Raw genomic sequence first — 23086 nt, 5'->3', positions numbered from 1 at the left:
ACTCCTAACAAAAAAGTAAGTCATACCGAGAAGTGGCATCAACTCATTCAGGCTATTTCGAGTTCTGTTTAGTTTAATTCCACAGGTGATTAACTTACAGAAAAAAGTAAGTAGAACACAGAGTTGAAATTATTTGTTAAATACATTTTTTTATGTTTCTCAGATTATGAGTCCTTGAGGGCCAGGGAACCTGTTTAATTCTAAAGTATGTATTTTTTCCTAGTGCTTACATACAGTGCTTTGTACACAGTATGTGCTTAATTCATTCAATTGTATTTATTGAGCACTTACTGTGTGCAGAGCACTGTACTTAGGATTGGATTAATGCTATTACTACTACTAAATAGCTACCTAAAATAAAGCATGTAATCAAATAGTGTGAGGTTTTAGAAAGAATAGGGTTTGAAAGTATAGGGTTTGACTGGGAAAACTGAAAAAGATTTAATCTCAAATCTACTGTAAAAATAATGGAATGGAGAAATTTTCCGATGTGGACAATGCACAGTCATTGCCACTGTTACCCACAAATGACAACAAGCTTGAAGAGAGAATGAGAAGGTGCAATTTTAAAAGTGTTATTGTAAAATTTATTCTCAGAGATATTCCTCTTGAAAAAAAGTCCCAGGAAAAATCCGCAGGAAACAACTTTAAAATTACAAGCAATATCCACAGAAAGTTCATCACCACTCTCTTGCTCTGAGACAATGTTGTGCAGACAAGGTACGGCAATTTTTTAAAGACATAATAGACCACTTCCGTAGCCAATCTTAAAAGTAAATGTAAATGTCATTGGAGGCAAAGCACTTAAAAATAGATTTAAACTTGACAAGCAAGGCTCAATTTCAATTATTTCAGGGATGCCCAAGAAGAGTAATACCATTAAAACCAAAGAAAAAACAGTTAATCCTTCAGGATATTTACCTGTTACTGCAAACACAAACAGTTTAGGAAAGTTTTCCATGCTTAGTCTAACAAATAAATATTTGCTCCATGCTCAATAATCAATAAAATCAAACATTTACTATGTATCTCTATGCTATTCAGTTTCAGAAGCAAATATCATTCTCCTTAAGGAATTGATCAGCATACATAAAGGTTAAGGTACTTTTCATTCATTCATTCAATCGTATTTATTGAGCGCTTACTGTGTGCAGAGCACTGTACTAAGCGCTTGGGAAGTACAAGTTGGCAACATATAGACACAGTCCCTACCCAACAGTGGGCTCACAGTCTAGAAGGGGGAGACAGAGAACAAAACAAAACGTATTAACAAAATAAAATAAATAGAATATGTACAAGTAAAATAGAGTAATAAATACGTACAGACATATATACATATATACAGGTGCTGTGGGGAAGGGAAGGAGGTAAGGTGGAGGGGATGGAGGGGGGAGGAGGGGGAGGGGAAGGAGGGGGCTCAGTCAGGGAAGGCCTCCTGGAGGAGGTGAGCTCTCAGTAGGGCCTTGAATGGAGGAAGAGAGCTAGCTTGGTGGCTGTGGGGAGGGAGGGCATTCCAGGCCAGGGGGATGACGTGGACCAGGGGTCGATGGCGGGACAGGCGAGAATGAGGTACGGTGAGGAGATTAGCGGCAGAGGAGTGGAGGGTGCGGGCTGGGCTGTAGAAGGAGAGAAGGGAGGTGAGGTAGGAGGGGGTGAGGTGATGGACAGCCTTGAAGCCCAGGGTGAGGAGTTTCTGCCTGTTGCGTGGGTTGACTGGTAGCCACTGGAGTTTTTTGAGGAGGGGAGTAAATGCCCAGAGCATTTCTGGACAAAGACAACCCAGGCATCGGCGTGAAGTATGGACTGAAGTGGGGAGAGACAGGAGGATGGGAGATCGGAGAGGAGACTGATACAGTAATCCAGACATGATAGGATGAGAGCTTGAACGAGCAGGGTAGCGGTTTGGATGGAGAGGAACGGGCAGATCTTGGCAATGTTGCGGAGGTGAAACCGGTAGGTTTTGGTGACGGCTTGGATGTGAGGAGTGAACGAGAGAGCGGAGTCAAGGATGACACCAAGGTTGTGGGCTTGTGAGATGGGAAGGATGGTAGTGTCGTCAACAGTGATGGGAAAGTCAGGGAGAGGGCAGGGTTTGGGAGGGAAGACAAGGAGTTCAGTCTTGGACATGAAAACCCCAAACTGTAAAGAGATTTAAAAGCATCACTAGGCAGACCCAGGGCTCCCTGGAAACTGGAGAAACTTCATCTCCATTCCCTCTCCACAAAACAAAGAAAACTCCAATGGCAATAAGCTACCTTGGAGAGGTCTGGCTCCCAGCCCTGGTAGCTGGCACCCTGGCTTAGATTCCACACAAGTCTTGCAAAATTCACTTTTTTGATCAAGTGACATCGTGTAATATTTTTGAGTTATGGATTTTCGTTCATCCAGGTATGTAACCCCTCTCCACTTCTGGCTCCCACCCCTCACTCAGTCCTCCCCATACTTGATGCTACTGCTGGTAGGGCTTGCCCACCTCTTCTCCCCAACTCCATACTCCAAACTCTCTATTACACCTCCCCACCCCACCTTTTTTAAGGTATTCGTTACGTGCTTACTATGTGCCTGGCATTATTCTAAGCGCTGGGATAAAAACAGAGTAATAGGGTTGGACACAATCCATGTCCCACACGGGGCTCCCAGTCTTTATCCCTGTTTTACAGATAAGGTAACTGAGGCCCAGAGAAGTTAAGGGACTTGATCAAGGTGACATTACAGACAAGCAACAGAGCCAGAGCCCTCTTCCTATCCCATCCCCAGACCTCCTCCTCCCACTTTTGAAGCCCTATTCTTATTTGCTTATGTGCATAGTCCAAATGAGCCAATGTATCTGAAAGATGAATGGGAAGAATTACACCCAGCATTTTGATATAGTTTTACTTACCATTCTGTCCTCTGTTGCTTTTTAATGGCTTACTGGAAAATGCCTTAATCTGAAATGAAGCAAAATAACTACAGATGATACACAAAATTAGAAATGGGTAGTGTGATAGTAGTATTTGTCCATGTGCATATTTTCATTGAATTCTACAAACCATTACACAGAAATTACTCACTACTGCTAGAGATAAGCTTCAAGCTTAAAAAAAAGCCTAGATGAATAATGCTGGATTTATTCTTTCATCATTTTCTTAATTTCACAGAACTAATTTAGCTACAAAGCCAGTTACGAATAAAAACGAGTTAAAAATGTACCTTCACCACACTACGCTGATCCAAATATCAAAGGAAGAAATAAAACTTCTGTCTTGCTTTGCAGTCTACAAAATCTTTTCAAATTAAAAACAGCACATTTTCACATGCAAATTAATTTTGTCAATAACAATTGACAAATGACTCCCAATACCTGTTTTTTCTGAGTAATAATCAATTCATTTTGTTCTTGAAGTCTCTGCCCTAGTTCCTCTATCCTTTTCTTATAGAAAACATTGCTCGCATTTAGGTCTACTATTGTTGATGCTTGGAGTTTTTCTATATGTGACAGGAGCTGAAAAAGAGGGTAAAGTATAGTCTTCTTTAATATCATACAAAACTTCTTTTTATTTTAGATCCTTTAAATATGGTCCATGCTGAACTTCCAAATCTTCACTGAAAGGACTTTAGTGGTTAAAAAAGGTTTCACCCACCTCACCATGGGGTGGGAGAAGGTGAAGTAAGAGGGAATGATGCCTCCTATGGTGTGGGGTTGTAAAGATGGGGGGCATCTACTCTGGCCATCAAATGGTTCCCCACAAACCCCAGAGCGCTCCTCATTTAAGTTTCTAAACTGTTTTGGTTATTTTTCATGATACATGGTATGAATCAATTTATTATTATGTTGACGACTGGGGTTCTAAAGTACAATATGAACAGAATTAAAAGTACGGTGAATTCTAGCTAGTTTCCACAAAACCCTCTGAGGCAAATGACATCATTCCCTATAACATATACTTGGTAATATAATGTAACCACACTGAGAATTTATTAACATTTTAACTTATTAGCTTTGAACATAACAGATCACCACCTTAAACATAAATATTTATAATTATAAATACAGTATCTAAAAAGGTTATGGCAATGACATATTATCCTTAGAGCATCCTGGCATAATAACATACTGATTAGCTTTGAACATAAGTAACAAATCACCACATTACATGTCAATACAGAATCTAAAATGCTTATGACAATTGACACATCATCCTTAAGAGCATCTTGGCACAACTCACTGAAGAAAATATTGTTAGTTCATCAAATTACCTAAACTTCAAATCAGAGAGGCCTATCTCTTTTCCAAGGGGAGTTAGTGCTCAGAAGCATGCCTGAATATTAGACTTTAGAACCACGGCAGTGATAGTACTGCCAAAGACTCTGAACAGTGCAATAAAAAGTTGGCAAAATCAAGTTCCCCAAAACAAAGAAACACAATATGTGCTTTATAGGAACAGTAGGCATCATCCATGTGGAATAATTAATGGAAATCAGTTAGGTTGCCAGAATACTCCTCGTTTGATTTTTTTTAAAAAGGAAAAAACATGTTATTTCTAAATGACGTAAGTTGGTATACTAAAAGTCTGCATGTCCTAGCATTATAAAAATCTCTCACCTGTCCTTCCTTATGTACTGCAGCAGGGATGATCAAACGGCAGGTCTTGAGCTACATGTGGCTCTTTCCTTGCTGTGCGGCTCACATAAAAAGCTGAAGTAATACCTGCTTTACTATTCTTTCCCTGCTCCAGCAGGCTCTAGGGCATGACTGCTCCAGCCCTTTCTTGGAGCGGTGGGTCCACTGTCCATAGACGCCTGGGCTGGGAGAGGTAATGGCCCCTGGCTCCTTCCTTAGCCCCAAGAATATCAGCTGTTCTCTGCCACTCACCTCAGTCCCCCAACTCTACCCCAACCCCTAACCTTTGCTTTTTGTTCTGATTAAAGGAATTTGGGGATCTATGGCTCTTGGCAATATTCTGTTTTGGAGCTGCAGCTCTCTGATTCATGAAGCTTGGCGAAGCCTTTATTATGACTAAGGCACACAAAATCTGGAAAGTTTTATACTAGTAACTAGCTCTTTTCTTTCTTTCTTTTGTAAAATAACATATATACTTTATATATATATATATATATGTTGTTTTTTTCCAGTGGAGTGAACACTGCTATTTCCATACCTGGGAGGAACACAGTTGGGGGTTTTCTGAGGAAGGAAAAACTGGCATTTTTTCTTTGGAAATGCCAACTATAACACTATGTTTTACCTACTTCATGATGGCAGTAGTCCTTCCATCAAAAGATGAAACTGGTGATGGTGAGACTGCATCCATAAATGCAGGTGCCTTTGAGAGAATGTCTTTGACATATTTGCACAGTGTGCCCATGAAAACACTAGTATACCTTTCTGATCCCTTTCCATTGCACAAACACTGCTCAGACCTCAAAGGTTAAGGTAAAGAAGAAGCAGTATAGCCTACTGAATAGAGTAGGGACTTGGGAGTCAGCAAGACCTGGATTCTAACACCAACTCCGCCATTTGTCTGCTGTGTGACCTCAGGCAAGTCACTTAACTTCTCTGTGTCTCAGTTACCTCATCTGTAAAATGGAATTAAGAATGTGAGCCCTATGTGAGACATGGACTGTGTCCAACCTCATTAGCTTGTATCTATTCCAGTGCTTAGTACAGTGCTTGTTGTCTAGTAAGCTCTAAATACCATAAAAGAAAGAGGGGACAGGTATGTCCTATTGCCAGCAGAATTTGTGACTGAATTGTTGCAGTAGTTGCAGTAGTGGTGATGGTTTGCACTGAGCCATCCACACTTTTTGGCTCGGTCATCCAGTGCCCAAATGAATTGGGGCAGTGTGTGGTGGCAGAAGATAATAGTTCTGGAAACAACAACAGCAGCAAACAACACTATGACCTACGGATATGTAAGTGATATGAAGATTAAAATATTAATAGTAATTGAGAGCACTTTAAAAGAAAGGCATCCCTTTTATTTATTTATTTATTTATAATTTTAACAGAATAACAAAACTGTTCCTGGTTAATGGTTGGATTCATAGGTGCCGAACCACAGGATAGCTTTGTATATATTTGCTTACTTCATATAATTTTTTTGTGTGTTTGGGTTTTTTATGGTATTTGTTATGTGCTTACTATGTGCCAGACACTGTACTAAGCGCAGGGGTAGATACAAGCTAATCAGGTTGGACAAAGTCCCTGTCCCAAATGGGGCTTAATCTCCATTTTATAGCTGAGGTAATTGAGGCACAGAGAAGTGAAGTGACTGGCCCAAGCTCACGTAGTAGACCAAGTCGCAGATGTAGGATTAGAACCCATGTCCTTCTGACACCCAAGCCCCTGCTCTTTCCATTAAGCCACTCTGCTTCTCCATGTATGGACTAATATGCAATTAAGAGTTGAAAACATAATGGTTTTATAACATGGTCTTCAAAATAAATGTTTAACATATGTCATCCTCCCCAAAATACTACTCCATTAGAAAGGTGAATAACAGGTAGAGAATACAAGTGAAAGTAGATTGAGAAGTGAGAACTCAAGTGGAATTAGGCTTACTAATAACAATAATATTAACAATAATATTTTTAAAGCACATACTCTGCCAATCACTGTGCTAAACACAGGAGTAAATACCATACAATCAGAAAGAACACAGTCTGTTCTCAAATAGGATTCACAGTCTAAGTGGGAGGAGGATGGGTATTTAATGCCCATTTTACAGAAGAGGAAATTGAGGCATAGAGACATTACATAATTTGCTGAAGATCACACAGCAGGCAAGTGGCAGGTCTTGCCTTTGTCCACTACTTTTTTTTCTTATTAAGGGAAAAACAAAAGTGAGGGGATACCAAGACAAAAGCTTCACACCTGAAGCAGTAGGTAGTTGCCAAAAGGAACCTACTCTAAGCACTAAAAAATCAAGTCTGATAATATCCCTGACTCTCTTCTAGAGAACATAAAATATGAGAAAGGAAGGGAGCGCTTCCTTCTGCTGCCTGATGGAGAGAGAAGGTGGGGGATCGTGATGGCACTTCCTGTTGCTGAAAGGGGACGACAGAGAGTGATGCTCCCAGGCCCTTGCTTTTTCCACTAGGCCATGGCTGTTTCACTATTATCCATTTGAACCTTATTCGTTTCTTCCTCACTCTGCTGTCTCTGCTGCCAAAGGAAAGCAGACTTTGATCTTTGACCTTCTGTAGCTGTGGTTAACCCGGTGGTTCACCACAGCCTGGTTTGCTACAAGCATCAGAATATAGTCAGACGGGTTCCACAAAGGATTAGCGTGAGTTTGAACTAGGACCCGTTTTCCTGGCCAAGTCCTCCGAGATGAGAGGATAAGCTGTGCATTATGTCGTAGCATCATCCGTTGGCTATGTGGTTTAAACCACGTCATGGCCAGCCAAAAGACTAGGGGTTAGAGCCAGGGATAAGGGAGATGGGACGCTCCGGTGAGCCCGTCTCCTGCCCTTCCTGAAGCCTTTTTCCGTGGCTCTATACCGTGAGGAGCTGGGGTGGCTATGGACATATAACTTCTGTGTGCCCTTGGACAAGTTGTGTAACTTCTCTGTGCCTCAATTTCCTCATCTGTAACATGGGGAATAAATCCTTGTTATTTTTTTCTCTTAGATTGAGACACACAGTATCTGTGTATCTGTGCATTGAATCTTGCCAGTGCTTAGCAAAATGCTTGCACATAATACATGCTAAGGAAATACCAGTTATTTTGTATTCATTATGAAGAAAATCAAATAATGCGTACATTCATTTGCTTAAAAACATTCTAGACATATTATTTTGTAACTTACCTGGCCCTTTTCTTTTTTATGTTCTTCATGAAGGGCTTGTACTCTAGAATTCCACTTGATTTCCTATGTAAGAATTAAAAATTCAGTATGCCTCAAATATGTGTATTTAAAATCCAACACACTCAAACTCCACTGTGCAGTTCAGAGCAAAACTACATCTGAGTGCATATTTTTGCATCTTTCCTCCTCTCTAAATACGTACAGAAAAAATAATTACTGAAAACGATCACTGAATGATTTTCACACAGCATACGTGAAAACCATTCGGTGAATGTTTTCAATATACACACTCACACCCACACTCCCCCAAGCATCTGTTACGCAGGGACTGCCTCCTCGCAAAACTCCACATTAAGGAAAACTCACACTGTAGTTCTCACCAGAACTGACACCAAGAATCGGTACATCAACCATTTCTTATGACAGTGGCAAGCTATAAAACATAATAACGGTGGTATTTGCAAACGCTTACTATTCACCAAGTACAGCAGATAAAAGCACTGGGGTAGATACAAGATAATCATGTCAGACAAAGTCCCTGTCACACATGGGGCTTCCAGCTACGGAGAAGGGAGAACAAATAGTGAATCTGCATTTTACAGAAGAGGAGACTGTCAAGTGACTTGCCCAGGGTCGTACAGCAGGCAAGTGGCAGAGCCAGAATTAGAACCCAGGTTCTCTGACTCCTAGGACCATGATTTTTCCACTAGGCCATGATACTTCTCTGATATCCAAACTGGTTTACATCGTTGGACAAATGTTTCCTAATTCCCCAACTACTTTCTAACCAAAATGCATACTTCAACTATGTTTAATAGCAGACTTGACAGTTTTCACTACACATTTTGGCTTTGACACGATTAGGGAATATTTACCTGGGCAACACGAACCTGTATGGAAATAATGTGCCGAAAAGGGTGGATGAAACGGTTGTGCATACTATAACACCCGTTATCTTTCATGCTTTGTCATGGGTACAAGTTCCACGTTACAAGCAAACTGACTGTATTTATGTAGTACTTAGAATCTCCAGATTACAGGAGAACCGACTGTGTATACATATAGTACTGAGACCCTGTATTTAGTTTTGTGTACTTTGTGGAACAGTTGAATGGCTATATCCCAGTTGTGGGTGGCAGTGATGCAGTTTATTTGTGCCCTTCCCGCTTCAGGGGCTAGAGGGAGGAAGAGATGGCACAACCAAACCAAAATGTTCCCAGCCTTGGCCGTGAGTGTTGAGGCATTAAGCACGACTCAGGCAGTGGAAGAACTTGGGATTTCTAGTACTGTACAATGGACGATGGTTTTCATGCTCCCTCCCCTGCTCCAAGGGGGATGGACAGGAATCCCTGCTCCCAAATGGCTGACTTTTACCACTATGTCCTGAGTGACAGATGTGCAGGCCAATTATGAGGCAGGGATCATGAGAGCCACATAGAGTGAAGTTGGAAAGCAAGGGTCTCGATGGTGAACGTGAGACAACAAAGCCTCCAAAACTTCCCTGAAAGATAGATTATTTGATTACCCAAGCTCTTCTGTTTCTCAGTTTGCTAACCCAGAGGATGAAATGGATAGCTGAGAGTTTATTGTAGGCCTAGATTGTAGACTCAAATTCAGTCTGTCTAAATCCTGCAGTCCTTCTTCCAAAGCTTTCTCAAACCAGCCCCTTTGCCAGCCCCCCGAAAGATCTGTCCCAGTTACTGAGCATATGTTGGGGCTGATCCCAACAGAAATAGCCTTTAGATTTCCACTATCCCACCCTGCTCTCCCTGCCACCTTATATCTACCTCCTGTGAGCAAGGCTGAGCTGAGAAAAGGAGCAGGGATGAAACAACTGCAAATTTTACAGGAAATTTAATAGGTGCACATCTCAGGGTTTTCAGGTTTTCATATGTATTTTGTTCATTCATTCATTCAATCGTATTTATTGAGCGCTTACTGTGTGCAGAGCACTGTACTAAGCGCTTGGGAAGTACAAGTTGGCAACATATAGAGACGGTTCCTACCCAACCAGTGGGCTCACGGTCTAGAAGTCTATTTTGTTGCCCTTTCCCTATTAACCCCCACCACGTCCATAAGATTCATGAAGATTGGGGTATTAAGAGGCTTGGAAACAGAGGCAAGACTTATGTGAAAACAATGCAGAAGGGAATGTGGTTGAAAAGACTGAGGTGTCAGTCTTTTCAGCCATATTTGCAGGCCTGACTAAACCCTCACCATCAGTAATGTCACCTCCAAAAATCACGGACTGTTTGTAGATAGGAGATAGTAGAAGAAGAGGCTTGAGGTGGTAAGACCAGCAAGGAGTCTGTTACTTACGTGAGTTCATCTGATGGGGGATGACAGCTTGAACCAAGACACTGGTATTAATGGTGCATAGAACATGAAACCACAATACCAAAGGTCTTTACAAACATTACTTAAGGTTCATTTAATCAATATTCTTAGAATTTATGACACCATCGACTTATTATGAGCCTAAAGTGATCTCTTAAAACAGACACCATATTGCATTTATGACAACATGATTTTAATTCTCTTTCCAGGAAATGATATCCATAGACTTTATAAGTTATCACCAATTATTTATAATTGGTCACTGAGAATGACTATGATAAATTACCTGGTATGATTTCCATATAATAAATAATAATTATGGCACTTGTTCAGTGCTATGTGCCAAGTATTGTTCTAAGTGCTGGGATAGATACAAGTTTCCCAGGTTGGATACAGTCCCTGTCCCACATGAAGCTCACAGTCTAAGTAGGAGGGAGTAGGATTGAATCCCCATTTTGCAAATGAGATAAATGTGGCCCAGAGAAGTTAAATGACTTGCCTAAGGTCACAGAACAGACACATGGCAGATGTGGATTAGAACTCAGGTCCTCTGTCTCCTAGGCCCGTGCTCTTTCCACTAAGCCACGCTGCTTCTCACCTGTGCATTCTTCCCCAATGCTTAATACAGTACTCTCAATAATCACTCTACTATATGCTCAATTTTACCACCTTTTGAAAAGTTGCCTACCTGATTGTCAAGAAGTTGCAGCATATATTGAAAGTCCTGAGAACACTGAGGTCTATCTTCATTAAACTCTTGGGCATCTTTAAGCGTCCCTATATTGGATTTTACTTGCATATTGGACCTCTGTATCTCTAATAATTGCTTGAAAAAAAATAAAATTTAGGTCACATTATGGTTCTGGTTCAAACAGCTTAAAAGTTTAATTTTGAAGTTTGTAAAAGGATTTTAATACTTCTGCACTGCATAATGAAATATGTGTATATTATTAAGGGCTCCTCAAACAGCTCTATCCTATTCCTACTACAGTCTTTTGCCATTCCTTCTTGGGGAAGGATGAGAAACATAAATCAGTCCATTTTCCTACTTGTTAGCAGCTCTGGTACAAGATTTGGTGTTACGAAAAAGCTGAAATGAATGCCTAAAATGAGGGCTTTAGAGTAAATAATAACTTCTAATAGCTTATGCCATCAGCGTTCCCTATTGACAAGGTACTGAAGAGTAAATGACTGTTAATTCACCTCAAATAATCCCCCAAATGACCCCCTTGGAAGGAGCACTATAAGGAAATTGAGCTTCAATTTGTCTTTCATTTAATATAGGTACTAGGCGAACCCAAGGAAGCTGATGGCACTGCCCAGGGTTCTTATAAGTGAGATAGTGAACAAGACTAAAATCAGAGCCTTAAGGGATTCTAAACCCACAGGAAAGCTCTAATGAAGTAACCAAAGAACTACAGATCATTTTCAAGAAGTCTGAAAAGATGAGCTTTGAGAATCCTCACTGATATGTTAATCACGACTATGGGAAAATTTTAGATTTAACTCACATTTTCTAATTCTGAATTCTTTGTTGTTAATTCTTGGAACTCTTTCATAAACATCCCTTTAACTTTTTCCATTTCATCTACAAGCTTCTCTTTTTCTTCCTCTTTCCATTTATCAAATGATTTCAGAATTTCTTCTTCTCTTGTTTTCTGGATCTCATACTCCTGAAAAACAAAACCCCATCAAAAATTACTTTCCAGGCTCTCTGGAACTCAAATACTGCCCAGTTTAAAATTAAACATCAAATATTCCGAGGTCCATTGCATATGTATTACCTAGCCCAGGTCACTTTAGATTTGTGCAGGCATACCTCCTACATCAGAACACTCACATTCCTGTAAATTCACCTCTTAATAATACATAATAAATGCTGGGGTAAATACAAGGTAATCAGGTCAGACAGTCTCTGTCCCACACAAGGCTACCTGTCTAAGGAGGATTGAGAACTAGTACTGAAGCTCATCGTAGGCAGGAAATGTGTCTGCTTATTGTTCTATTGTACTTTCCAAAGTGCTTAGTACAGTGCTCAGCACACAGTAAGCACTCGATAAATATGATGGAATGAATGAATCCCCATTTTACAGATAAGGAAAGTGAGGCACTGGGAAGTTAAGTGACCTGACCAAGGTCACAGCAGGCAAATGGCAGAGATGGGATTAGAATCCAGGTCTTCTGAATCATAGGCCCCTGCTCTTTCCACGAACCCATGCTGCCATGGGTTGGGAAGAACTTGTACTTCCCAAGCGCTTAGTACAGTGCTCTGCACACCGTAAGCGCTCAATAAATATGATTGATTCATTGATTGATTGCCTCTTCTCCTACCTCTCCTCCCTTAACATTGGGTGAACCCACAAGACTAAGGTTTTCTTGCTTTACACTCATCCTTTTGGGATGTTCACCTTCTCATTTGGAAGCTAGTACCATCTCCGTGCAGACCTGTCTCACTAGTCCAAACTCCTCTCCTTCCACATCATCTCACATTTCTTCTTGCCTCCAGGACATCTCCACTTGAATGTCCCATCAGCACCACAAATCTGGCATTTGGACAGCTCATCCTCTCTGCTAAATCCACCAACCCTTCTAAATTTTCCAAGTCTGTCGATGCCACCCCCACTCTGTCCCTCTCACAGAAACCCTCAACCTTGGTGCTATTCTTGAGCCCTGTCTCTCTCTTTCAGGATTATCCTTCAACCACTTGCTAAATCCTGTCGGTTCTTAATCCATAATGTTTTCTGAACCCACCCTTTCTTCTCTACCCAAACAGCCACCATCGCGGTTCAAGCTCTCATCGTCTCACGGCTGGACTATTGCATTTAGCTTCCTCACTATTCCCAGTCACTTTAGCTTATAATCCATGCTGCTGCTGGACCATCTCCCTAAACTATGATGTGGAACTTCTCTGCAACCACAAAAACCCTCTAATGGCTACCCATTTCTCTATGCATCAAGCAGGAATTCCTTACTATTGCCTTCATGACTCCTGACCAGCATTTTCTCCTTTACAGATCAACTCTGTTCTTCACCTGCTACTCCCCAGCATACACTCTTCATTCCTCCCAGGCTATCTTGCTCTCAACTCTCCCACCTCCAATTTCTTGCTTGCGTCATTCCCTTTAGGAAATGTACTAAGTCTACTCAGCTGCCTTCGCCACTGTCAACCACCACCTTCTCCTGAAAACATTATCCAACCTCAGCTTCACTGACACTGTTCTTTCCTGGTTCTCCTCCTATCTCTCTGGCAGCTCATTCTCAATCTCTTTCGCGGGGTCCTCCTCTGCCTCCTACCCCTAACTGTGAGTGTCCCTCAGGGTTCAGTTCTGGGTCCCCTTCTATTCTCCAGCTATTCTCACTCCCTCCGAGAACTCATTTTTTCACATGACTTCAACTACCATCTCTAAGCAGATGATACCCAAATTTACATCTCCAAGCCCTGATCTCTCTCCCTCTCTGCAGTCTTGCATTTCCTCCTTCCTTCATGACATCTCTACTTGGATGTATCACCATCAACTCAAATTGAACATGTCAAAAACAGAAATCCTTATCTTCCCGCCCAAGCCCTGTCCGTCCCCTGACTTTCCCATCACTGTAGATAGCACCACCATTTTTCCTGTCTCACAAACCCATAATCCTGGCATTATCCTTTACTCATCAGTCAACCCACATTTATCTCTCATTCAACCCGCATACTCAATCTATTACTAAATCCTATTGGTTCAACCTCCACAACACTGCTAAAATTCACCCTTTCCTCTCCATCCAAACTGTTACCACATTAATCCAAGCACTTATCGTATCGGTCCTTGATTACTGTATCTGCCTCCTTGCTGATCTCCCTTGCCTCCTGCCTCTCCTCACTCCATTCCACAATTCACTCTGCTGGCCGAATCATTTTCTTACAGAAACGTTCAGTCCATGTTTCCCCACTCCTTAAGAACATCCAGTAGTTGCCCATCCACCTCTGCATCACACAGAAACTCCTTACCATCAGCTTTAAAGCACTCAATCACTTGACCCTTCCTACCTCACCTCACTACTCTCCTATTACAATCCAGCCCACACACTTCGCTCCTCTAATGCTGACTGTACCTTGATCTCATATATTTCCTCATCTATTTCACTGCTGACCTCTCACCCACATCCTGCCTCTGGCCTGGAACACACTCCCTCTAAATATCCAAAATACAATTACTCTCCCCCCACTTCAAAGTCTTACTGAAGGCACATCTTCTCCAAGAGGCCTTCCCTGGCTAAGCCCTCTTTTCCTTTTCTTCTACTTCCTTCTGTGTCACCCTGACTTCCTCCCTTTATTCACCACGTCTCCCATCACTGCATTTATGTATTTATATTGTCTGTCTCCCGCTCTAGACTGTAAGCTCATTGAGGGCAGGTAATGTGTCTGTTCTACTGTCCTCTCCCAAGCACTAAGTAAAGTGCTCTGTACACAGTAAGCGCTCAACAAATATCATTGATTAAACCACAGCTCTGTCTTCAACTTCCCCCTAAAATCTCACCTTCTCCAAGAAGTCTTTCTCCATTAATTCCCAAACTTCCAAATTGTGAAAATCCAATGAACATCCATTGTGCTTATGTATTTATAATATATCCAAAACACTTATCGAGCCTTTACTGTGTGCAGAACACTGCATTAAACTCTTAAGAGGGTATAATAGAATAGAAAATGCATTGCCTACCTTCGGGAATTTATAATCTAACAAGAACATCCCCACATTCAGTTATTTATCTCTATATATTTTACACCTGCGTATATACCCCATTAGCTTGGACGCTGCTTCAGGCCTAGGACAGTGTCTTGCTTCTGGTGTACTCTCCTAAGTATGAATGTAGTGCCTTGCATATAGTAGACAATGCAATAAATACCTCTGATAGACTATTAAAAAAAACTGTATTAAGCCAACAAGTTTTTCATTGGGAAATAAGAAGGTAAGGAGACGAAATTAAAAAAACTGACATTGTACAAACCTTTCTTCACAAATGAAATTCAAAAAGATTATAGGAAACAATATACACATTTTAAGAAGTCTGCAACATCTTAAGTTCATTAGCCCCACAATTTGCAAATACTTAAAAGTTCAGCTTCCAGTTAGCTATGTTGTGAACTTCTAATCAATCAATCACATTTATTGGGTGATTACTGTGTACAGAGCACTGTACTAAGCACTTGGGAGAGTAGAATATAACAGAGTCGGTAGACATGTTCCCTCCCCACAACAAGTTCACAATATTGGAAGGAATATACCTGTACCTATGAACTATAAACAGTATTGCTTCCTGTGATCCTGACTGAACTGAACCTGAAAAAGCATTCCTGTATAGACCCTCATTGTGCCACAGCCAAATCACATCCAAGTGCGGTAATCACTCTCCCCTAATCTTCCATCATGTTCTATTCCAATCACGTTCTAATCACACTCACAATTTTCTGGTTGGAATGCCTAATTACCTAACCTATACCCAATCATGCAGGTTTGCAAAAGCTGAAGTACTGTAAACAACCCATTGCCAATAACTCCAAATTTTTTTTGCAAGCAGAAATTTTTGCTGTTAAATTTGAACCTAAAACGTACAGAGATCAGGGATATTAAAAAAACATTATGCAGAACATATTGAGATATCTGATCTATTGTAAAGGTAAGGTTTGCAAAACTGTTACCTAAAAAGTTTGCCAATGGTAAAAAGGAAGGACTAGGAGCATTTTAAAACAACATACATATTCTTCATCTCACCACAAACATAAGAACAGTAATAGGCATTATTTATCACCCTGTCCAGGCCACACCAAAAAGGTGTGTCACCTCCAAAGGCAGCAAAACCTTTGGATTCATGTTGCTCACGTCATACCTCACAGTGACTGCCCCAGTCAAGAGCAATAAGGGGGGAATAAAGAAGGGTGGTTGTGCCAAAGGAATGGTTTCAGTCTCCCAAGTGACAGTAGCAGAGAAATTTTAGGCAAGAAATTCAGGCATTCCCAGCTTTGGAATTGGTAATGAGGGTTGATGTCTTTTCTGCGCAATTCACCACCAATTTTAGGACATACAGTGGTAACATATAAAATATCACCCAGTTTTCTATTCATAAGCACATGCATCCAGTGATGCAAATTATTACTTAACTGGCACAGTGTATTTCAATAAGACCATATCATTAACAGCATTATTAAAGTCATGTCTCCTCCAAGAGGCCTTTACTGATTAAGCCCTCATCACCAGCTCGCTCTCCCTTCTGTGTCATCTATGCATCTGGATCTGTGACCTTTGGACATTTGTTATTCACCCTGCCCCCAGCCCCCCATCATTTATGTACACATCTTTAATTATATATTATAAATTTTTTATTAAAATTAATGTCCATCTCCCCTTCTACGTGTAAGCTCGTTATGGGCAGGGAACGTTTCTCCTAATTCTGTTGTATTGTACTCTCCCGAGCACTTAGTACAATGCTCTGTTTCAGCACTCAATAAATACCAATGATTGATTGATCACTGCTGTCAGCCTAGAGTGCCATATGCACCTAGTCCTCAGCTCCACCAGACAACTGGTTCCTGAAAACTCTCTTTTAAATTGGAGCACTGTATGTGTAAGCTCATCCTCTAGACCGTTTGCTCATTATGAGCAGATCACGTCTGCTAACTCTGTTGTATTGTACTCTCCCAAGCACTTAGAACAGTGCTCTGAACACAGTAAGCACTCAATAAATATCACTGACATTGATAATATGCTTTAGAAACTAAAGTTTTTATACTTTAATAATGCAACAACTCTTAAGTAGTTTACCTAGTTCCCTTCTCTGGACTCAGGGAGGCAGTGTTGAACAATGAATAAAGCGATGACTATTATTGAGACTAGGAATCTATTTTTACTCTACCACTGAATTATTTTATTCAATTTTACAACTCATAAATAATTACCATTAATTGAGAAATAATTTAATGCATAAAGAATAAAGTTCTGAATTTAGGACCAGCAACTGTACTAGTAAAATTTCTTTTCCTGATGAAAAAAAAAAAAACATACTCCATTACAAATCATGAATTTTAATGAGGAAATGGTTTAATAGCAAAGGAGAGAAAAATGGTAGAGTTCTGGTTCTAACCTCTCTCACTGGACAATTAATAAACCCCGTGTTGATAAAGGTAATCTTAAAAATAACTTGGAAGTGTTAATAATGAATATGCCTGTATTCACATGCCCAACTTATAATTAAAATACTTCTGCGTGTCTTAGCAGAACCTAGATTGGAACCTCCATGAAATGACTGAATGAACCTACCATTTTCATATTGGGCAACTGAGTGATGAATTGGTGGAGAGAGTCAAGTGTGAAAAAAGAAAGCTCAGATCTGAGAAAGTCAAAGGGGCATAAGTATGTGTGATTCGTATATCAATCAATCATATTTATTGAGTGCTTACCATGTGCAGTGCACTGATCTAGAAAGGCTTATTTTGACATCTCTAAAAGAAGGGGAATTGAGGACACTGCAGGGAATAAGTGCTGTATTTCTGACATGGATTCAGGCATATTTTACTTTCCAAGCTCTTAGTATAGTGCTCTGCACACAGTAAGTACTCAATAAATATTATACACTGTCCATAAATAAGGTTAGTTCAGTTTTATATGATCCTGAATCAACACAAAAATAATGTAGAACCATCCCTGGTGGCGCACTATGCCGGATCTCATTTTAGGTATACATTTCATATGACCAGACCCATGAACTGTAGTAAAAGCCCATGTCAAAACTGCAGCATGTACTACTGGATTAAAAAATTTAAAAAAATAAAGTTATTATCAAGCTTTAATACCTTAGAAAATTTGACCATGTGAGCTTGTTGCTCAGCCTCTAACTGAGATTTAGTGAGTTGTAGTTGTTCTTTCAACACATCAATCTCATTTTGCAATTTTTCTGTCTGGGCCTTCTTCTTTAAGTCTGCTTTAAAGAAAATATATTTACATTATTATTTTTTTAATATCTTTTTACCACTGAGAAGAGAGTAAATTGCTCTCATTTGGGAGGTGAAGTAATTTTTCCAGGACACTGGGATATATTTATCAATCAGAAGTATTACTGAGCACCACTTACTGTGTGCAGACCACTGTACTAGGCACTAGAAAGAGTACTATAGAGTTGGTAGACATGATTCCTGCCCTCAAACAGTTTATAATCTAGATGGGGAATACAGACAGTAAAATATGTACAATGGTTTTTTGGAGAATAAAAATTGCCTTTTTGAAACAAATAGCTCTAGAAACCCAGGGGAAACTTTAAACTCATTACGGGCAGGGACTGTGCCTGCTATTTTGGTTATATCGTACTCTCCCTAGCGCTTAGTGCAGTGCTCTGCACGTTGTAAGCACTCAACAAACCTCCCTGATTGATGGATTGAAGGAGATACTATGCTATTTTAAGTTCTGAGAAATAGCTCTGAGTATAGAATCTGAAGCAGTAAGAACATCTGGAAGAGCGACTTGGATTTTCGAATCACAAGATGAGGAAAGACCACAAAAAAACAACACAAAGGTACTTCGTTTTAGAAACTCATAGTGTGATCAATCAATCCCATTTATTGAGTGCTTACAGTTTGCAGGGCACTGTGCTAAGCACTTGGGAAAGTAAAATACAGCAAAATTGGTAGACACATTTTCCGAACACAATGAGTAAACCCCTGTTGGAAAAAGGTTGAACGTAGTATCTAAAGGAAAAAAAAAACCTACATGAAGTTTGGAGGCTGTTTAAAAACACCACATTAAAAGTCCAAGTAAAACATGCCACAGAATTAAAAACAAATAAATAAATCAGGCAAACAGAAATCCTGCGTGGCTAAACAGCTAAATGACAAAATAAACCTTCGAAGGGGACAAAGTCATCCTTTGAAAAGATGGTACATTCTCCCAAATGAAAATTAAAAAACCCACAAAGTGCCAGCTTTCATGAAAACAGAAAAACCATTTGAAGGGATGTCAGTGATAATAACAAAAAATTCTTCAAATAAGCCAAAACAAAAACTGGCAAGTGAGGCATTTAATGATTTTGACGTAGAAACTATTAACCAAAAAGGGAAAAATTAATTTAACTATTTGGGTGAATTCATTACCCAGGGAAGGTGTTATGCAATATCCCATCATCAAATTTTGTACGGGAACAAAGTGGGCAAGAACCCAGGTTATTTTATATGAACAGTCAATCTATATTAAGGCAACCCCTGGGACCAGATTACGGCTTAGAATTTTGAAAAAAAAGACAAGGGGAATTTGTGGAACTCCTAGGACAATTTATTACTACAATTGGCCAATGAAGGGGGCAGGAGCATCAATTTAATTCCCATATATAAGTGGGGTTCTAGAGGCGATTCTAGGAATATAATAGGAAAAGTGTCCCATTTCTATACCATACAACTTAGTAGACTCTACAGAGAAGAAGCGTGACCTAATGGAAAGAATGTGGGCCTGGGAGTTAGAGATTCTGGGTTCTAATCCCTGCTGTGTCGCTTCTGCGTGACCTTGGGCAAATCACAACTTCTCTGAGCCCGAGTTTTCTAATCTGTAAAATGGGTCAATACCTGTTCTCCCCCTCCTCTAGACTGTGAGCCCCCCGAAGGACAGGGACTGTGTCCCACCTGATTAACTTGTATATTCCCCAGTACTTAGCACAGTGCTTACCACAAAATGTGCTCCCCAATCTTAAAAGTATTAGTAATAATAACAGTAATTGTATTTGTTCATTTAAGTTTAAGAAGGGTGGGCATTTTAGGAAAACACAGCAGTTTCTCTATAGGAAACTCACTAATGTGCTGCGGTCAATAACATAGGGATGGAGTGGACCTAGGAAAAATTGTTGCACTCAGATTTTAAAAGGCCTTTAAAAAGGTTCCCCTTGAAGAGAAAAACAATCCACCTAACAACTACATGGGGATGGGTTGTAGGCTATCAGTTAAAACTACGAAATGATCGTAGAATCACTGCCTCGGCACCCCCAAATAATGAGCCCAAAGAGCAGTCAGAAAAGTCAATAAATGTTGAGCATCATTTGGGAAGAAAATGTAGCAAAAAGGTTGGTTTTGCCACCACATAAAATCATGCTACATCTTCACCTACAATTTTGCATGACGTTTTCTTTACCATAGTACATTGAAAATGCTTGAAGAATCTGGAGAAGGAAATATGAAATTCTCCAGAAAGAAAAACTAAAAGCTATGTATTTTAACTTAAAGGAGATTCTAAATTTAGAAAAAGTAAAAATGAATTCACTGATGATAAGCATATGGAATCTGTAACCACAGTAAGCTCCTTGGGGGCAGGAATCGTGCCTTTGAACTCCACTGTATTATACTCTCCTAAGCGCTAGTACAGGGCTCTCTGAACACCGTAAGTCCTCAATAAATACCACTAATTGATTAAATAAACTACCAAAACTTTGAAAAGAGGTCATAGAAATTTATGGTCAAGATGTCTACATAAGATAATTAGCGGGACAGTTAGGAAAGCTAGTTAGTTGGTCAGATATAAATCATGACAGCACATGTCCAAGTGTCTGGTTGCCTCTGTTGGGAGACATAATTCTGGGCTGAATGCACTTCTGATCTAGCAGGCTTTTTTTAAGAAGCATTTTGAATCATCTGACAATTAACCTTACAAATAACAAAAAGAACTATACACTTACTTAGGGCCACAAACTAGGAAAATTTTATGCTGTTAGGTTTGACTAGTCACACAACATTTCTGATAAAACAGCAATAACTTATTAGTGAAATACATGATGGGAATTGTCCAAAGGTATGAATTACATGTGGCCTTGTAGGGAGGGAAAGGGAAGAGAGGGGAGAGAGGACCACAACAGAACAGATTGGAAACAAACTGGAGAGGAGGAAGGGAATGTAGAGATGAAAGAAGACAGGGAAATGCAAACCACTTACCAAGACCACACTGTTAGGTATTTTGTTGTTCAAGTACCTTAAATTCATCCATTTAAATATTATATAGTCAACAGGTCTTTTCCTCGTAGCCTATGCCCCACAGCTGGTATACCTCTATGCCTGGCCTCTTTTAAAATATGTTGTTTCTGAAGGGGATAATCTACGTTAAGCAATGTACTCTCTTCTCAGTAGTACAATGTAGGCAAATAAAACACTTTACACCCATAGAAAAGTTTCACACCTTATCTAGATGAAAAATGGGATACAAATCGTAATGCATTCCAATATATTTAAGACAATTATCATATTTTGAAATTTCTAAAAGTATAGAAACTAAAGAAAAATCTACATGGTGTTAAAATTAAATCAAGTGTTTTATTTGGAGTTATTTTCTCACAAATATATACGTAGCATTAAATTCCATAAATACAAAATAATCTAATATAAACACATAATTTTGTATAATCTGTGGTCTGCCTGCAAACAACAAAGATATTTTCAAGGCTGTATGATGACTCCCCCTGTACATGGCTGATTTTCTAAACAGAACATTAGAAGCTACTCATAAACTGCCTACTGATTATTTAAAATGAGCCAGAAAACCCACAGATAAGAATATAAACGTGGGAGCCGAGAAAATTGTGAAGGAGATGACAGTTTATGTCATTCAGGTTAACAAGTGTCCTCTGAATTTGTCCTATAGCTCAACTGAATTAAAGTGTATTGTAGCACCTACCCAATGGCCCTTTGAACAAGAATGGAAATAATTTATCCTTGCCCTATCCATGTGTGAGGAACCTACCCAGGTTGACTGATAAGGCAAGTGAGCCTTGGTGTCTGCTAATTAATGCCCAATCTGTCTCTTCCTGTTCATTCAGTCCTTTCATCACTCAGCTCAAGTTCACTTTTCAGCAAAAGAACGACAAAACCAACATGAGCAACAAAGAAGACCGTATTATGCTGACAAGTAGGTACAGCCTTGTTCGATACCTTAGAAAAAATTGTACAGAGGGAGTTAAGGCCATCTTACTGCCTTACTCAGAACTCCTGCAGCCAAGTGGAGGTATGCAGCACAAATGGGAATGTGCCAATTATACTGGCATGCTGTACTCTCCCAAGTGCTTAGTTCAGTGCCCTGCACACAGTAAGAGCTCACTGAATACAATTAATTAATTGGTTGATGTGTCTCAGGGACTTGCAAAGGCAAGCGGGTGGGTGGGTGATCAGGCAAGTAAGTGCATGTCTGTGTTTGAGTGACTCTGTGTGTGTCTGCAGTCAGCTTGTGGTGGGCAGGAGAGGAAAGGTAACTGAGGCCATTTTGGCTATAGTTCCACTCATCTAGGAGGCAGGACGAGATAGACAAGTGGAGGTTACGTGGAGGTATGAGGGAGTCTCACCCAAGCCAATCAGCACCCAGGATCATTTCTTAGCCAGGGATAATTACCACTTGAATTTCAGTTTTTAACATGTCACTTTCTCACAAGGACACAAAACAACCTGAAAAAAGTGCTGTATACCTCAGCGTACCTAAGCTTCTAAGCGGAGGGGAAAAGGAATCCCAGGGCTAATGGTGAAGGAGAAAAAACAGCCACCTTAAACATGGAAGCCTTCATCAATACTTACCTATGTGAATATCTTCAGGATGTCGTCGCTGAATATGACTCTGGAGAAAAGCTTGGTTCATAAAAGCCTTTTCACAAAAATGGCACTGTAAAATAGCAAGAAATACTCCAAAATGTCAACAGTCAACGCTATAATCAATCACTTCCATAACACAATTTTTTAAAGACACCAGACAGATTCTGGTCTGTCTCAGGAGAGATGATCTTTCTTCATTTCAACAGGACAGATTCAAACTGACACACAGTTAAAAATTAAGGTCAGTTCCTACCACCACTTCTGGCTTAGTGCACCAGTTTGGAAAGACAAAGATGAAATTTTTCACAGTAACATCTGGGTGGTCATATGGTCAGTTTAGAAACTAGACCCACATATACTAAGGAAGGAATATGTATGAAA

At 40.0% G+C, this 23086-nt stretch overlaps 1 protein-coding gene across 4 annotated transcripts in view; it reads right to left on the bottom strand.

The window, feature by feature from the left end:
- The window catches only part of DZIP1 (DAZ interacting zinc finger protein 1), a 64450-nt gene that overhangs the window by 24191 nt on the left and 17173 nt on the right, over nt 1–23086 (bottom strand). For 3 of the 4 annotated variants that reach the window (XM_038759651.1, XM_038759654.1, XM_038759653.1), the window contains exons 5-11: nt 22691–22775; nt 17960–18087; nt 11643–11804; nt 10820–10957; nt 7795–7857; nt 3344–3484; nt 2882–2930 (exon numbers count right to left, since the gene is read on the bottom strand). In XM_038759651.1, the coding sequence (XP_038615579.1) occupies nt 2882–2930; nt 3344–3484; nt 7795–7857; nt 10820–10957; nt 11643–11804; nt 17960–18087; nt 22691–22775 (766 nt within the window). The remainder of the gene's footprint in view (nt 1–2881; nt 2931–3343; nt 3485–7794; nt 7858–10819; nt 10958–11642; nt 11805–17959; nt 18088–22690; nt 22776–23086) is intronic. The other variant, XM_038759652.1, reaches the window with a different exon arrangement.

The sequence above is a fragment of the Tachyglossus aculeatus genome, chromosome 17, assembly GCF_015852505.1.
Source record: "Tachyglossus aculeatus isolate mTacAcu1 chromosome 17, mTacAcu1.pri, whole genome shotgun sequence".
Lineage (NCBI taxonomy): Eukaryota > Metazoa > Chordata > Mammalia > Monotremata > Tachyglossidae > Tachyglossus > Tachyglossus aculeatus.
This window is presented reverse-complemented; position numbering and strand designations above follow the sequence as displayed.